Source organism: Alligator sinensis, unplaced genomic scaffold (assembly GCF_000455745.1).
Source record: "Alligator sinensis unplaced genomic scaffold, ASM45574v1 scaffold404_1, whole genome shotgun sequence".
NCBI classification, from domain to species: Eukaryota; Metazoa; Chordata; order Crocodylia; family Alligatoridae; genus Alligator; species Alligator sinensis.
In genome coordinates, this window is record NW_005841839.1 from 4,761,149 (window position 1) to 4,777,747 (window position 16,599).

At 40.8% G+C, this 16,599-nt stretch overlaps 1 protein-coding gene across 8 annotated transcripts in view; it reads right to left on the reverse strand.

Moving 5' to 3' along the window:
- CRAMP1 (cramped chromatin regulator homolog 1) overlaps positions 1–16,599 on the reverse strand; it is a 61,694-nt gene that overhangs the window by 6,633 nt on the left and 38,462 nt on the right. For 7 of the 8 annotated variants that reach the window (XM_014520213.2, XM_025204150.1, XM_014520211.2 and 4 more), the window contains 9 exons: positions 15,599–15,773; positions 11,242–11,423; positions 9,638–9,712; positions 7,866–7,947; positions 6,842–6,946; positions 5,430–5,608; positions 4,846–4,926; positions 2,768–3,006; positions 1,119–1,126 (listed from right to left, as the gene is read on the reverse strand). In XM_014520213.2, coding sequence (XP_014375699.1) covers positions 1,119–1,126; positions 2,768–3,006; positions 4,846–4,926; positions 5,430–5,608; positions 6,842–6,946; positions 7,866–7,947; positions 9,638–9,712; positions 11,242–11,423; positions 15,599–15,773 — 1,126 coding nt within the window. The remainder of the gene's footprint in view (positions 1–1,118; positions 1,127–2,767; positions 3,007–4,845; positions 4,927–5,429; positions 5,609–6,841; positions 6,947–7,865; positions 7,948–9,637; positions 9,713–11,241; positions 11,424–15,598; positions 15,774–16,599) is intronic. The other variant, XM_025204125.1, reaches the window with a different exon arrangement.

The window sequence follows — 16,599 nt, forward strand, 5'->3', positions numbered from 1 at the left end:
CCTGTAAGAGAAAGCCAGGGATAAGACTGAGTCAATATTGTAAAGCTACAGGACAAACTTAGTTTTCACTATACAGTCCTAGGACCTTTAATGTCCAGAGGGAAGATGCTGAGTAAGGAGAGTGGGATCTGAATGACCTGGTCCTCATTCCTGGACCAGCTATGGCAAGATTCTTGTGACAAAGGGAAATAAGCTGAACTCCTATCCAGGCTCATTTAAGGAAACTGTAAACACTGCAAATACAAAACCTCTAGAACAGTGCTTCTCAACCTTTTTAGATTCCAAGCACCCCTCAGAAAATGCCAGCCCTGAGCTTTTCCTTATTCTTTTTACTACAAAAAAACAACAAAACAAAACAAAAAACCCACAAAAAACTAGAGCAATTCATTTGTTGCAAAGAACTCAGAAAGTCCACAGCAGGTAAGAATGCTCTTAACTAAGGATTCCTATTTGAAATCTCTGGATTTATCTTGTGAATCATGTTTCCACACCTAACAACACTTCTACCTATGTATGGCCCTCCATGGCACCCCTGAATGGATCTCAAGGCACCCTGGGGCATTGCAGAACCCTGGTTGAGAATCACTACTCTAGAAGATCACTACTCAGTTGGGTAAGAGACACATTACCACAGGGTAAAAGACTGTTTGAAGTTATATACATTACGAAGAATACTTAGAATTGGTTCTCTTATGGTGGGTTGCTTTAAGTGTAGATGAAGAGATTTGGTCCCTTAGTGACTGCCAAACAACGATGTCAAACCTCTCCTAATGGCCCATTAGAGAAGGGTCCTGATGTATAGCAGGGACAGTCAGTGGCTATTAAAGACTACTTTGCTACTCAGAATGAAAGCAGCTTCTTTGGTTTAAAAAGAAGGGTATGTTTTAAAAGCCTGGGTCAACAGGGTTTCTTTTGAGTGTAAAGAAAAATATTTAACAGCTTAAACCTTTAGGTACAAGGGCCTTGGGTTTGAATGAGCAATGTACTTGCTCAATCTAATACACAACTTGGAGATAATTATATAGTTTAAAGGGGAACTGCAAAACTAAAAGAGTGGAGCTGATTGCATACTTGTGCTGATGAACATTCATTGAACAGAGAGGTTTCAATAAGTTGTTTAACAGCTGTGTTCCCAAGGTCCCAACAAGTGCTGACATTTCCAACTTGGGTGGTTAGATCTCCCAATTCATTCCTCTGCTAAATCTCACAAACATGCATGGGGTTATAAGGCGACAAAGACTTCTGGTAGCTTACCAAAGTCTGACTTTCAGCCTTTGGCCCCAACTTAGCTGGGACCTTAGGCAAGTCAGATTAAAAACGGCATTTGTACCGATGAGGCACTAAACTAATGTTCTGGAGGTCCACATTCATTACACATTACTGCTTCTAAATCAAGATTTGCTCAGCTTATGAGCAGAAGACTGTTTGTAACTGTGTCCTGCAAACTAACCCTGGGAAGTGAGTTTTTTTCCCCTGCATCTTCCAAAGATACTAACAGTGCAGTATGTCAAAAAGTGCAACCCCAGCTACACACAGCTTGTGGAGATGTGATAAGTGAGAAGGAAAATACACAGTTCAATATTTGGACTCTAAGGTGAATTCACAGCCATGACAAGATGCATTCTTTCTGCTAAGGTACCTAAAATATTTTATCAGGAAACACTAACACAAACAGGCAACCACAACAGTATTTTAGAGTCACATTTTAAAGCAGAACTTCACTTAAACTGAGACAAGTGGTTTTTCCCATGAGTAAAATGGGGAATGTGTTCCTTCACTAGCGTAGTTATTTTAGAGATGTGCCTTGCATATAAACTCATTATGCAATGCTGCCCTTCAAACACTACTTATAAGTAAGGAGAGATCAGTAAAATGATACATATACATTTTAAGCACCTAGATCTTGGCCAATCAAGATAGCCTACACAAGTAGGAAAAAGTCGCATCACTTTAAGAGTGGACGTTTTGGAAAGGAAAGCCCACAGGCCATACCATTTAATGAAGGAAAGGCCTAGAATACTGAAGATCTGTGGAAAAAAAATCTAATTTAAGGGCCATATATTATCTTCATGCATGTCTACAAGTTTACAGGAGTCCCCAGGACAGAAAAGAATTTGGTGCTCTCATCCCTAACAATTACTAGGCTACAGAAGGGTAATACTGATGAAAGGTGTGTTAAGTTTAAAGTGCTAACAAACCTCTCCGTCAAAGCCATTAATGGTTTTAATTTAAATACATGGAATTTAACATGCACAAACAGACTCCATGGTAACACTTCTCCCCACGAGGAGAAAATGAAAACATGACAGAGATGTAGGCATGCTGCTTAATATACTACTCCAAGTAGCTCAGACATTACAGTGATGAGAACTGCATGTGGCTCTTGCACAGCTAAAATGCAGTTACTGAAGAAAGAGAAATATAGTTAGAGATTCTAGTTTGGATTTTCTTCAGTTCTTGCTTATTATTTATTCTTAGAAGTCATTCACAAATTGTTTAATGCTGAGGCATTAGCTACAGATCACTGACTCCGGCACATGCACATCCTGCAAGTTTTGTTCTGTAGCTCCAGCCATATCAAGATTTTCCTTTGCAGGTAAAAAGGTTAGGCAGCTTGCCACGCTTGCTACATCCATTGGAAAAGAAAACAGCTGACTTCCCAAGGGATATCATTTCTTTCTGGCAAGGGTTATATGCTGACATTTAGAATGTGTTGTTAGTGATTTTTCTAACTTTAGTTATGAGAATAATTTAACTGGAGTTAGACTTACTGTATTGACCAGAGCTGATAGCTATTTCGATTATAGAATCACTAATTTGAGTAGCAGGCTCTCCCTGAGAAAGCACATCCTCGGGTGGTCCAGGCAAAGAGATATCCAACAGAGCAGAGACGTTGGGAGGGGACAGACGGGTACTGGAGGCCTCTGATGGAGGAAGTGGAGGAGTAGAGAGACCATTCTGAAGAGGTGTCTTGGACAGTTCTGACAGAGATAGTACTGATGTGCTCTGTTGTAAGAGACAGAATAGACTGGTCACAAGTTTGTGAAGGATTTGGACACGCTTAAAATTACAACATAGGGAGTGAGCACTGGACTGGAAGAACAGGTAAATGCAATGTAAACGCAATGTAAACAGGATAAAAAATAAGTAGAAAGATTCCTAGCACTGATCTTCTTCCACCAGTCCATCCATGTGATGACATTCATTTCTTCACAGTCTAGAGGTTTTATGTTCTGAACACATACTGATAATACAAAAAGACACACCCATTCCTCAGACCATGTTCCCTAAACAGCATACTCAAGGCAATTAATTTTGCCTAAAAGCTTTTTCAAATACTTAATATAGGGAGTCCCATTAATCTACGGAACCATAATTAGAATGTGAATCTTCTATCACAGTGGTGCTCAACCTTTTTGCCTGATGGGATGGATTGGCAGTGCCTGGTCCATCTGTGGGCTGGATCTAGCTATTGTTTGTTCTCAGTTCAGCACCTGGGTGGGCACAGCAGGCACCACCTGGTTGCATAGAGGGGGGCAGAGAGGAGGCCAGCCCCAACACAGCCTCACAGGAGAAAAGTGCTTGATCTGGCCTCATGGAGAGGGAAGGGGGCGTGACTTGGCTTAGATCCAGGAGCAGGGGGAGGGATTGTGGCCTGACCCCACAGGGGAAGGCATTGCTGTCCAGCCAGGCCCACCACACGGGGCTTGGGAAAATTTGGCAGGGTGGGGGGACCATGGCCATAGCTCCCCTGCCAAATTTAGCCCACAGGCCAGAAGTTGAGCAACCTTGTTCTATCAGGCTTCGTCAGCCACAACATTTGTAGCTGGTTCAAATCTCACACCCAATTTGGTAAGACTTATTTTCCTTTACAACTAAACCCATGGATTAAGGGCAGCTTTTCCAAGAAACCCCGAGATGCACTCCTTGCTCACAAGACTGCATTAGTAACAAAATATGGAATTAGTCCTGTGGTACAAGAAAAATCCAACAAGTGGAAAGTTGTTGTTAAGTACCGCGATGACCAGGATAAAAACTCTTGCTTGCTCTCGCGTTCTCTGGTCTAATCAATCAAAAGTTCGTTACTGCACAGTGTCACAGCTTCAGTAGAAACTCTCCATCTTTCAGCCTGTGCTCCATATGTTCTCTTGGCTGGCCTGATGCAACTATATGCAGACTGAATTAACTTTAGGCAGTAGCATGCTGACTACTGTCAATTCCATTCTGAGGCACCTCTGGATTCCACTCCAGGGGCAGGCATGTAAAAGTTAGGGGTAGCTGTTCCTAACTTTTATTATATCTAGCACAAAGGGAAGGTGTTTCTATGATGATACTGGTGATACAGCTGGTACTGTTACCTACCCCACCCTCTTGGGTAATGTTCCTCCTACGATGCTGCCCGATGACTGGAATGCCATAGTTCGTAACTTCCAGTTCCTGGAATCTACTTTTTTTCTAGCATTCAGAATGCATGGGTATAACAAAGATACTTGTCTGCTAGCTTTTCTGCCACACAATCAATGCAGCATTAAACAAGATCTCAGATTGCTCTTCAGAGATTAGAGCTTGTCAGTTAAACATTACTCTTTCATGGAATAGGATAAAAAAAAACATTTAGGAAGTTCTTGACAGCAGCCTATGAAACCTCCATTCCAGCACAGTAATAATAATAGCAGACAATTACCCTGACAACTGTAGGACATGCCATACAAGCTATTTCTATCAGACTGGTTAAAAAAATGCAGGTATGGTGAAAAGAGAACAGGGCTGGAATGCCTAAGCACTTGTATAAAGAACACCCATATTTCAAACTTCACACAGCTGGTCTTTGTGCTCATACTCTACCTGGAAGCCATCAGGGACTGCCTCCTGTTCATGCTGTGTGGGCAAACTGATAAAAGGAACCCGACACCCACTGCTCGAACCCTAGAAATACAACAGGAACTGTATGAAACTTAAACATCTCCTGCAAACCCAGCAGGGCCTATGTGCATCCTAGTATCTCCTCTGCCACACTTTGCCCACTTCACCTTCCTTTTATAATGGGCCCCTCTCTCCCCACCATTTCCCTGGGATGGTGACAACTGCTGATTTTTATGTACAGAAAGCAGTTGAAGGGTATTGCAGCTCCCAGTTATAAATTATTCTGCAGCAGGATGCTGGAGTTCAAAACAGAATGCACACACCCTGAGACCCACTGACTACCTGACCACTTCAGAAGAAACACCCTGGAAGTGATGGCTCTAATTTTTCCCAAAACCGATATAAAAAAAAAAGTATGCTCTGTGTACATCATGGTCTGGATCTGTCTTGGAAAATGCATCCATCCAACAGGCCCCTATTATGCAGTGTCATAAATAAAATGGATTCTTACATGCCAAGAATGAGATGCTGAATGATCTGAAAAGCCTGTGTAAAGAGATACATACCTCTGCTGCAGTGATGGAGACCCCATTCTGATGTGCTACTGATGACTCTTGGCCTGTGATTACAGTGGGTACTCCATCCGGTGACAGTGGAGACACACCTGATAAACCTTCTGCATCTAGGACAGGCAAAGGGCTGCCAGGGATAATACCAGCACTTTTTGCTGCCAAATCAATAGCACCTTCAGTAAAACAGAAAAAATGGTTAGAGGGCTTTTCTTCTACTGATTACTAATCTTGATTCCTTCTCTGAGTTATTTAGAAAAAAAATTAAGGCAGGTAGCAGGTCCTAACATAAGTAGATATACAGAATTTGCAAATCTGATCCAGTCCTACAGAAATACAAATTATCCCTATTTAAAAACAGCCTTTTTATCCAATGTTTGTCCATATTCCACTCTTCCTCAATTCTCCTATGTCACTGTACTATTTTTCCAGTGGAGTTTGAAGAGTCTCTTTTTTTCTTTAAGAAATGCTTTTTGTTGCATTTACAGGTCAATGCATAATCCACTGGTCTATATGATTCTAACTTTGCACTAATATGGTTGATTATGTAAATTCTGGAAACTGCCTACATTTGAGAGAAGTGGTATGAAATCAACACAACACTATCGTATCTATTTTTAGGTTTCTGGCAGCAACCCAGGTTCAGTATTGCTGTTGCAAGAAATGTCCATAAGATACTTACCACCTCCATAGCCTTGTGTGGGGACAGATTTCTGCATAAACTAATCAACTTATGCTCTGAAAACTAGGACTTTGTTCTGCATCTAAGCTTACATAAAGCATTTAGCGTTAAGTTTATCCAACTTTTTTCACTCCAATTAAACACTATACTGCCTTCCTGTGACAGGGAATTCCCAAGCCAGCTGTTCACAGAGTGAAGTGGTGTTACTTATTATTTATCCTCACTTTACCAACTCTTTTAATTAAGGCTCTTTTCTTTTCTGATGAGGTTCAGTTAAAAAAGAAAGCAACGAAGAGATAAGTAGCATGTCACCTCTTCTCCTTTTATGTCAAATCCTACTTTGGTAGAACACTGCTTGTTTATAAGATTCGATGACATGGGAAGTCTCAAAAGCCCTTAGAACAACATGCAAACAGATTCATGGCTGAACATGAACCATAAACTCTGAATCCTATCTCTTCTCAAAAATCAGGTGGATCAGATTCATCTGTATTATGACAAGTAATGGTATGGTCCTGGCACATGATGGTAGTCTACAGTATACTATTACTCTCCACTCCTTCCCCTACAGCAATCTCTTTCTTCCTCCTGTGGTGCAGTGTTGATGTAGATGCACAAAAAATAAGATACAATCAAGTGTTTGTACTCAAATGAAAGAAACCAGTAACTTAAAGTTCTAGAAAATATGGCACCCAAAGACTCCCATTATCTTTGAGAGGACACTTACTGGACAGATGGTTTGTTGCCTGTGTTGGAAGAACCTTGGGCACAATAGGACGAGAAACAGCTGCTTTAGTCAGCGAAGACTGGATTGGCCGAAATGAACCTCTCCCTAAAAAGTGAGAAATTAAATAAGCCTCTAAAGTAACCAACATCTGATATCTTCCTTACAACACACCATAACACAGTTAAACAGGAACAGTATCCACAAACTACACACAGTTGCCAAACCAGGGCATCTGACAATGGAGGCAGTGATGAAATGAGGATCTGTAAACAGTAATAAAGCTGACCAGCAGCTCACCACAAGCAATGCAATGGCAATGCTGTTACTGCACTTGCTTTTAACATATTTTAAAAATGAAAATAACCTTGAGGTTCTTGGGTTGATTTTGAGATGTAGGGCGAGATGAGGATTAGTTTGCACCAACACTGTATTCAAGGAGACCAGAGGAAAGACAAACAGTGGACCCACTCTATAGTCCCAATAATGGACTACAGAATGCACATAGCACCATCCCAACACTAGAAAAAAAGCTCAATGTAAAAGCTTGGCAGCAGTGATTATTCTAAAAAAAGGATCATCCTTGGCTCAGTATTTCCACCCATAATTCTGTTACATTATTGAAAACAGGGAGGGACTGAGGAACTGAAGAGTAATGATTAGAACTATGAGCAGTTTAAAAATTGTTAAGCAGCACAAACTTGTCATCCTGGGAGAAATGACTCAACTAATTTGGTAAAGTGTTGTTGGTTGTAGCTGTGTTGGTCCAAGGGTGTTTGTGCCCAAAAGCTTGCAAAGAACATTTTCAACTATTTAGTTGGTCTAATAAAAGATATCACTTTTACCCAAAAAAACCCTTGTCTGCCTAGTCTGGTAAGTGCATTTGTGGGTCTTTTTCTTCCTCTTAACAATTTTTCCAATACTCCTCACCATAAGCCATATTAAAAGATGTTTTCTAGTTCATCCCAGAAGCACCCAGAACAAAACGTGAGAGTTGTAAGCCAGAATGAAGACTATGCAGACTCACCTGTTATGGAAGAGTTGGACAAGATGGAGAAGGAGCATACATGCTGGGACGGATTTCCAGATGGTCTGGGAAGTAGCGTTCTCTGTGTGGGGGAGATGGAGACCAAAGCAAATATAAGAACAGAACAGATGGAGTAGATGCCAATTTTCTAATGGCACCTTTTGTGTTGTGAAACCTTACAGAATAAGTAGTGAATATTAATGTGGCATGACTGGGTAGACAACATCAGTCAGACACAACAAAGGCCTTCTCAGTTTGTCTGGAAGGTGATGTAAGCTTCTGTTGCCTGCTTTTTCTGAGAAGTGCCATTTGGCACAGAACTTTCATCTGGACAACCTCCAGAAGCACGTGTGAAACTGCAGTTGCTTCCTTCTGCATACTGGTACAGCAGTCTCCTAGTCTGCAAGAGTACTATATCATAGTGTCAGCTTTGAGTATGGACTGTTTTTCTGTCACTGTTATTACATGAATGAAAATGGGCACCTATACATGTACAGGGAGGCTGCTCCAATGCACTGTAATTACAGCATGTTTGAGCAGACTTGATTCACTGAGTCTGCTGAAATGTGTTAATTACTATGCTCCAACAGACTCCACTGTCGTGTGTATCAGCATCCCAATGCTGAAAAGTGGTGACAAATGAGCTTTAGTTAAAGTGCCTCCACTGCCATTTTTCAGTGCAGGGACAGTGATACATGTGCTCTTCCAGGTGCTTTAATTAGAGCCTCCCCCGAAGCATGTGTATAAACACCCAATGTAAGCCAAGGCAAAACATATTCAGAAGTTTTAAAGAGATGGAATTATACAGGACAGATCATCTCAATGAAGCCTATTAAATGACATTTTTTTTCCCCTGTAAACTACCTTTAAACAGATCATGGACTCAGGAGTTCCAGTTCACAGACTAATGTTATAAAAGTTTTAACAACAACATTTATATTAATTTTTCAGATGCTTTCCTGCACTTTAACCTGTCTGCCAATCAGATCTGCTGCTTCTCCCCCTGCTAATGTCTATAATTTTGCAATTGCATTTTTCTTTTCAGAGCAACCTAAGGAAGGCATAAGTTCCTACCAAAGAAGCTCCCACTAGGAGTTGGACACCTTGTTTCTTCAGTGCCCTCTGAAAAATCCATGCTTAACTTTTACATTAGTGCCCTTTCCAAAAGAGTTTCTCTCTGGTGTAATCTGTCTCCATCCTAACTCCACAGCCATTTAGAAAACAGCAGCATGATGACAGAGTCAAACTGAAGACCCTGTTGGAAAAAGGAATGACATAATAGGACAGCAAATGCATACAGACGCTGTAAGTCTCCAATGAGGAAAAACTGCAGAACTCCCAGCTGGGACATTCCATTCATCAGCAGAGAGATGTTGTTAGCTGTGTTTGTCTGAAGTCAAGTAGAAGGCAGGGTATATTTGCACCTTATAGACTAACTGAAGTAGTCTTTCTGTCCATGGTTAGTCTATAAAGGCACAAATCTACCCTGGGACTTCTACACTGCATTCTTTCCAACCTTTCTTCCAGAACAAGCACATTTTAACTTTCCCAGTTACCCCTAACATATAGCTACTGCTGCTGCTGTTCCTGATGCAAGAAACCTAACTAGGCTGGTCATTAAAGAAACCAAATCTCTTGTTCTATTTCTCTAGAGGACATAGGAGGGAGGTTAGATTGTGATGTCAGGAAGACCCTGTCATTATAAAGCTAACTGATGATTCACTCAGTAAGACAGACATGTATGCCACGTCAGTGTTGTTGTTTTTTCTGACCTGTACCACCAATGGCTTCCGCAGGTGTCTGTTCCGCAATTTCCTTGGTTTTGGCAAGAAGAAGTCTGACTGCATCTGCAATGGGGGGAAAATAGGAGACTTGCTACACAGTATTTTGCAGTTGGTCCATTAAAAGATATCACCTCAAAAAATCCTTGCCCCTGGAAATCTATGTCATTCTAAATGTAACCTGGTAAAAGTCAGACTGCAATGAAGGGGAAGCTTCATACAACTGTGCACATTATACTTTCCTTACTAGACAGAAATTTACTCTTTAGGTTCACCTCCCAGTTCTCTTCCATAAGAGGCAGCTTTGTCCATTGGACAGGGAAGAAATCAGGAGACATGTTTGCCAGTGACATCCTGCATGACTTCAAACAATTCACATAACTTTTATCTGTTTCTTTTTCCTCTTACGCTTGGTTTACAACAGCCTACCTAAAGTGTAATGAAGCCTGGTGCAAGGCCTATCACGTCATGCATTTGTACAGGGTCTAGCACAATAGGGTCCTATTTTAATTTGCAGCCTCTGGACACTATTGTAACACTGTTTTGTCAGAAATATTCATCTACTATAATTTGGTATCTGGTAGTTATTGAAACAACAAAACAACTATGTAATAGTAAATAAGTCAAAGCATGTTGGACATTTTAAAATCTGATCAAGATGAGCTCTCAACAAATGTTTCTCCACATGGGAAAATAATATTTAAACTTCATCTGGAGCAGATTAACTAGCAAACCATCAAATGCTTTCTTTGTACTCTGGCTGGTGTAACTTCCATGTCCAGGTGTATGCTCAAACAGCTGGTGAGCTTTACTTGGTGTAACCTCACCACCTGAAAACCTCAAGAGGCACTACTTTGTAAAAAAGCCTGTCTTTAAAAAAATTCATTGGAACATAGGACTGAAAGGGACCACCTGGGTTACTGAACTTAGTGTCCTGTAACCACTGGCAATCATGTAATAGCTGTAAAGTCCCAAAATAGTCTATACCAGGGGCAAATTTGTTGGGCCCCACAGGCTGAATCCTGACTGGATCTGCTTCATATAGATGACTGGTGAGCAGTGGCAGCATTAATCCCTGCAGCTATCAGAGCTGCTAATTCGGCATGGCTTCAGAACCCAGGGATTTAATGCCACTGCTGCTTGCTAGAAAAAACCACAAACTCCGATTTTGTTGATAAGAGGAAGGCAAGCAGGATTAACTCCATGGGTTCCAGAGCTGCACTGAAACTGCAGGGATTACTACCACTACAGAGGTTTGGCAGCCACAGCAACACACCCCACTGACCAAATCCAACCTATGGAGGTGGGTGGTCCAGGCTGCAAGAAACTCTGGATTCAGCCCATAGGCCATACATTTGATATCTCTGGTCTAGAAGATCACCCACTCTGACTTCTCCCATGCACTAAGCTACCTTTCTAATGCTGGATAACAAACTTAAGAGAACCCTAGTACAATAAAAGAAGGGTCTAAAAAATGAGGTGCCACAAGAAGAGAGCAGGAAACACCAAGAGGACTACCTAGAATCAGCCGTTTTTTAAACCAAATGGATTTAATCCTTCTGGGGAGTTGCTTTTCCTTTCACCATCTCACTTACACTGATCGTGTCCAAGTGCTGTCGGAAGGTAAGTTCTGCTTCCTTACTGGGCAAGAACAGCTTTCCGTGTCGACTGTTGGGTGGTAGAGTTGTGGGGACAGCAAAGAGCCCACCATCTGCATCAGCACTTCCAGAACTTGAAGGACCAGCCACCAAAAGAGGTCTAGGAGGGTTTCTCAAACCTGGAAAATTTAGACAGCCATTTAATTAAATACAAAATTATGGGAGTTTAATATTTAGTAGATGAATGACAGAACAGAGCTGGAGTCCTGGGTGCTATTCCTAGTTCCACCGCTGACTTACTGTCTAATCTTGAGCAAGTTATAACATTTTTCTACTCCTCATTTTTCCAGGGACTGCTTACCTATTCCAGGGGGATACTGTGACCTGTTCACTTGCTTTGAGATCCAAAGCAACACAAATATAAAAACTGTCAAGTTCCATTTGGCTACACCAATATCATTATCTTCTAGAGCTGCCAAAATAACAGATTTCCTTCCCCAAATGACAAGTGTACGCGTCTGATGCACTCTTTTGGTTAGGAAGAATATAATGCAAACATGGGGGCTCAATGTTGAGGAATTAATACTGTGCGGGGTGGGTTTGGTCTGGACTGTTACTACATTTGGTGAAAAATTAAACAAAATAAAAAAAGATACAATCCCAATATAAGATTCTGATGGTTATGAATTAATAGGGTAGTACTCAGTTCAGAAATACCCTAGCATAATATCTAAAAATAGAAGTTTTGGTAATATGTTTTTTACATATTGAAAAAAGGTTCCATGAGGTATCTTCCATTTATATTTAATTTCCAGAAAATTAAATACCATTTGTAACAACACACATTCCAGGCATCCAATCAGTTTTAAAACCATAGAGGATAAAACCCAGCACTGCTACTTATAATGACAATGTAGGAAGCGTGCCTTTATTCTACAGAAATTGATATACATTTAAAATTAGGTCCATAAGAGAACAACCAGCAGACTCTCCCTATGCTTGAAGAAGGGTGTTTGTACCCAAAAGCTTGTAAAGAAGAATTTTTCCAACTATTTTGTTGGTCTAATAAAAGATATCACATCTACCCAAAGAACCTTGTCTGCCTAAGGGAACTCATAGCATTTTATTCAGAGTGCTTTAAAGAACATTAGCTCTTACCTAACCTTACAACTGTACATTTCCCTATTGTGCCGCTAAGGAAGCAGACAGAAAAGAATGTAATCTACAGGCATGTTTCAAGAGATCAGCACCCAGCAGCACCAGCACCAACCAGCTTGTTACTCAGCTCCTTTAACACACTTGTGAAAACCACCTAAGATTCTAAACAACTACTGAGGAAACAATTTCCATCAAAATGAATATGACCTTTAAAAAAAAAAAAAAAATCAACATATTGTGACTGGCCATGATCACACAGCAGGCCACTGGCAGAAGGGTAACTGCCTGCATTCAGTGAACAAGACATTAGATCCTCCCTGCGCACTGTTTAGTGATTCAGGTGCCAAGCCAGGATTGAAAATCCTGCAAAGTTTCTGATGCTGCTAGATACCAATATTCATTGGGAGTTAATTAGAATTGTTGAAAGCAGAAGATATTTTCTTACATAAAGCAATAATAGGGCATCATAAATCTAGAGCAAGGGCGGGCAACTATTTTGGGTGGAGGGCCGCTTACTGAGTTTTGGCAAGCCATTGAGGGCTACATTGACAGGCAGTCAGGGGCAGATAAGTATTTATTTTCTAAATTTTTTAGGGGCCCTGCGGGCTTGATAAAATGATCTGGCAGGTCGCATCTGGCCCATGGGTCACATTTTTCCACCCGTGGTCTAAACTAAGAGGATTTAGAACAATAGAAATAGTTGGGATTACAAAATCTAGTTAAATTATTACCCCCTTTTTCCTCCCACCTTTCCTCCAAGCCTTCTTTGCTGGATGCTTTGAAACTGTCAGTTACCCATAACTTTCAGTTCCTCTGATGTGTGCGTAAGCTAGATTTTGGTTTTTAATTTCTATAGGAACAGCTAAATTAATTTAGCTTTTATATAAAATGACAGAAGAAAGAAAGAAAAAGTGCTGTAAAAATAGAAAGCTCATTTAAAAAATAATGACCATTTGCTTTCCAGCAGCAGAGGCAGAAAACAGCACTGTGCGTGTGAAATGTAATTCGCTTTTATGGTAACTGTATGCTAACAAAGTTACAATCCAGAACACTGGAAATGTCTCTTTTATTTATTATCTGGAATTAAATTCCAAGCACACACAGATACCATTCACTGTTATTAGCGTTACCATTAAGAGCTTCAGTTTGACAATTTTTCACTTTCTTTTATAAGACAGTTGTTCCAAACCTAACAAGTCCCCGTGACATGTAATTACCTCAGATGGGCACAGATTGGAAGTGGGGGTCATATGCAGTCACAAGCCACCTGGAAGTTGGGTCATAAGGATTGGAGTGGGGTTGTGAACCAAAAGATTGGGATCTGCTGCATTAAAGGCTGCTTTTCACCTTAGTGAAAACCTTCATGCTCAAGTGGCTCTGCATCTCTACATGTTGCAGTTAACAAATATATATTACACATGCTTTTAAAAAGATAGCTCCATCCTGATGTGTAAACATGATGCTATACAGGAGCAGGCACCCATTTAATTTTTAAGGAGCGGATCTACAATGAACTGCTTTTGATGTTTCTCATTGCTTCTTCCCACTCCTACCTATAGACCTGTCTAAAGGCTTCAAAGACATTGTGGAAGCATCAAGCCCAGCCCAATCAAAATCAATCTGTGCAGAACACAGGAGGTTTGATTTTATTTCAAGGAAGTTCAACCTAAGTGAACAAGTGCTGTTGCTCCTACTCCTCTTTCCTCCATGCCTATATCCACATTTTTCTTTTCATTTAACAAAAAACATTCCTAAAACTAATCTTTTACTTGTATTGCTCTGATTTTAAAAGTCAGATTCCCTCACACACTCCTGAGCTATAAAATCAAAATAACATAGTACAGAGAAGATGGCCCTGGAGCAGCACCCTTAGGGGCCAATCAGTGTGGCTCTGAAGGTGCTGGGTTGCCAGCTCTGAGGAAGGTCATCATTGAAGCCACAGAGCTAGAGAACAGTGCACAAGCTGACAGCCATTCATTTTCTCCTTTACACATGCGTTAATGCACTTTAGCTATTTGCACCTAAATCTGATACCTGCTTTTGCAGGTATCAAATTTAGGCATGAATAACCTAAAATCACCATTTTTAAGGCACATTAAGGTTGCACACGTGTAGATACGTGCCCTTAGTGACCTTAAATTGGGGTACAGCACCTTAGATTGGCACGTGCAGATGCACCCAAGGTCATCTAATTCAGACCCCTGCTCAAGGCAGGATCATCTTATTAAACCATCCCAGCCAAGTGCGTCTAACTGGCTCTTGAAAATGTCTAAGGATGGAGATTCCACAATTTCTCTAGGTAGCCCATTTCAATGCTTAACCACCCTCATAGTCATTCTCTCCCAATTTCTAACCTAATTTTTCCCTACTGAAGTTCAAGGCAATTGCTCCTAGTTCTGTCCCCTATGGTCATGGAAAAAAGCCCATCTCCATCCTCTCTGTAATAGCCTTCAAGTAACTGAAAGGTGATTATCAAATCCCCCTCAGTCTTCTCCTTCCATGACTAAATAACCCTAGTTTTTTTTCAGCCTTTCCTCATAAATCTTGACTCTTAGGCCCCTTATTTTTATAGCTCTATACTTGTCACTTTCTAATTTGTTTTGAAGTGTGGGGCCCAAAACTGGATACAGTACTCCAGCTGTGGCCTCACCAGTGTCAAATGTAGCAGAAGAATCACTTCCCTTGATTTGCAAAAGACCCTCCTATTAATACAACCCAATGTGCCATTGGCTTTTTTTTTTTTGCGCAACAAGAGCACACATATTTAGCTTATGGTGCACTGTAACTCCCAATTTGACTTAATTTTATCCCAAGTCCTTCTCTACAGTACTGCAGCCTAGTCTATCATTCCCCAGTTTCTATTTGTCCATGAAACTATTCTGTTGCAACTGCAGGACTTTGCACCTGTTCTTGCTGAATTTCATCTAGTTGATTTCAGATCGTTCCTACAGCTGGTCCAGGGGATACTGGATCCTAGCCCTACCCTCCAGAGTGTCTGCAACTCCATCTAACCTTGGTGTCATCCACAAATTTGCTAACTGTGCACTCAAATCCACTGTCCAAATCATTAATGAAAATATTAAATAATAATGAACCCCTATGGCCAGACCCCTTGAAAACCCCATTTGATACCTCCTCCTAACTACACATTGGACCATAATGCTCTGATCTGTTCATGTTTCTCAAAGTAGCTCACCTGAGGAGCTGGAAGCAGCACTGGGAGAAAAGGTCTTGTTGCGAAGAGTGGACTGATTGCGGGAACAACCTGGACTCCTGGTGCTGATGGTGATGACCTTTCCAGGAGGGGTCAGTGATTGTTCCTCTTGAACAGGCTTAATAGGGGATGTGGCAACAGAGTTCATCTCAGGTGTCTGAAAAACCAAGCAATGTTTCAAAATACTGTTATAACACAGATAGTTTGTTAAACAAACGCACTCTCAGCAAACTTAGACATCCATCTTAAATGCAACAGTATCATTAAATAGTTGTCTGCTGAAGACACTGCCTCCTGCACTGGGTTTATGCATTCTATACATTAAACATTGTTACTTTATGCTGAAAACAGGATTGCATTCAATAGGCCTAAAATTATGGAACCAGAATCCTGTGATCTTGCCAGAAAACAGCCAAACAGAAGAAAGATAAAGACTTATTTGAAACACAATAAATGGAGCTACTTTTAGGTTTGGTAGCAAAAACTGTGATAGCCTCTATTATCATATACTCCAACTGTCTCTTTCTGTTGCAAAGATATCTGGACAAGCTGTTGTTGTAAATGAGCTACTCAAGCCTAGTATCAAAGCTGACTGGTTTTGAAATTTTGCCAGTTTCTTTTCCTATTTCAGATTATATCAGAGTAATTCAAAACAGAGCAACATGGCGAGGCTCTTTACCAGTGTTCCAGGCACATCCAGTTAATTTCACCCAGAAAGTTGTTTATAATGTTTTCTAGAAAAGGCTGCCTTTTTAAAGAAGTTATGTGTAACCACAGGCATAAAATTACCTCCCACACTTTACTGCAATGCAATTTGCTACAGTTTGTTTTATGCCGGTAAATCTTCAGTTAAAGGAAAGAACCACAGCACAGTTGGCCATTTTGGCTTGGTTACATACCGGCTTGTGAAGATGGCAGGGACTGAAGCAATCAATGCTTCCTTTGTTAAAGGAAATTTTTATTTTTCACCTCAACACCAGGAA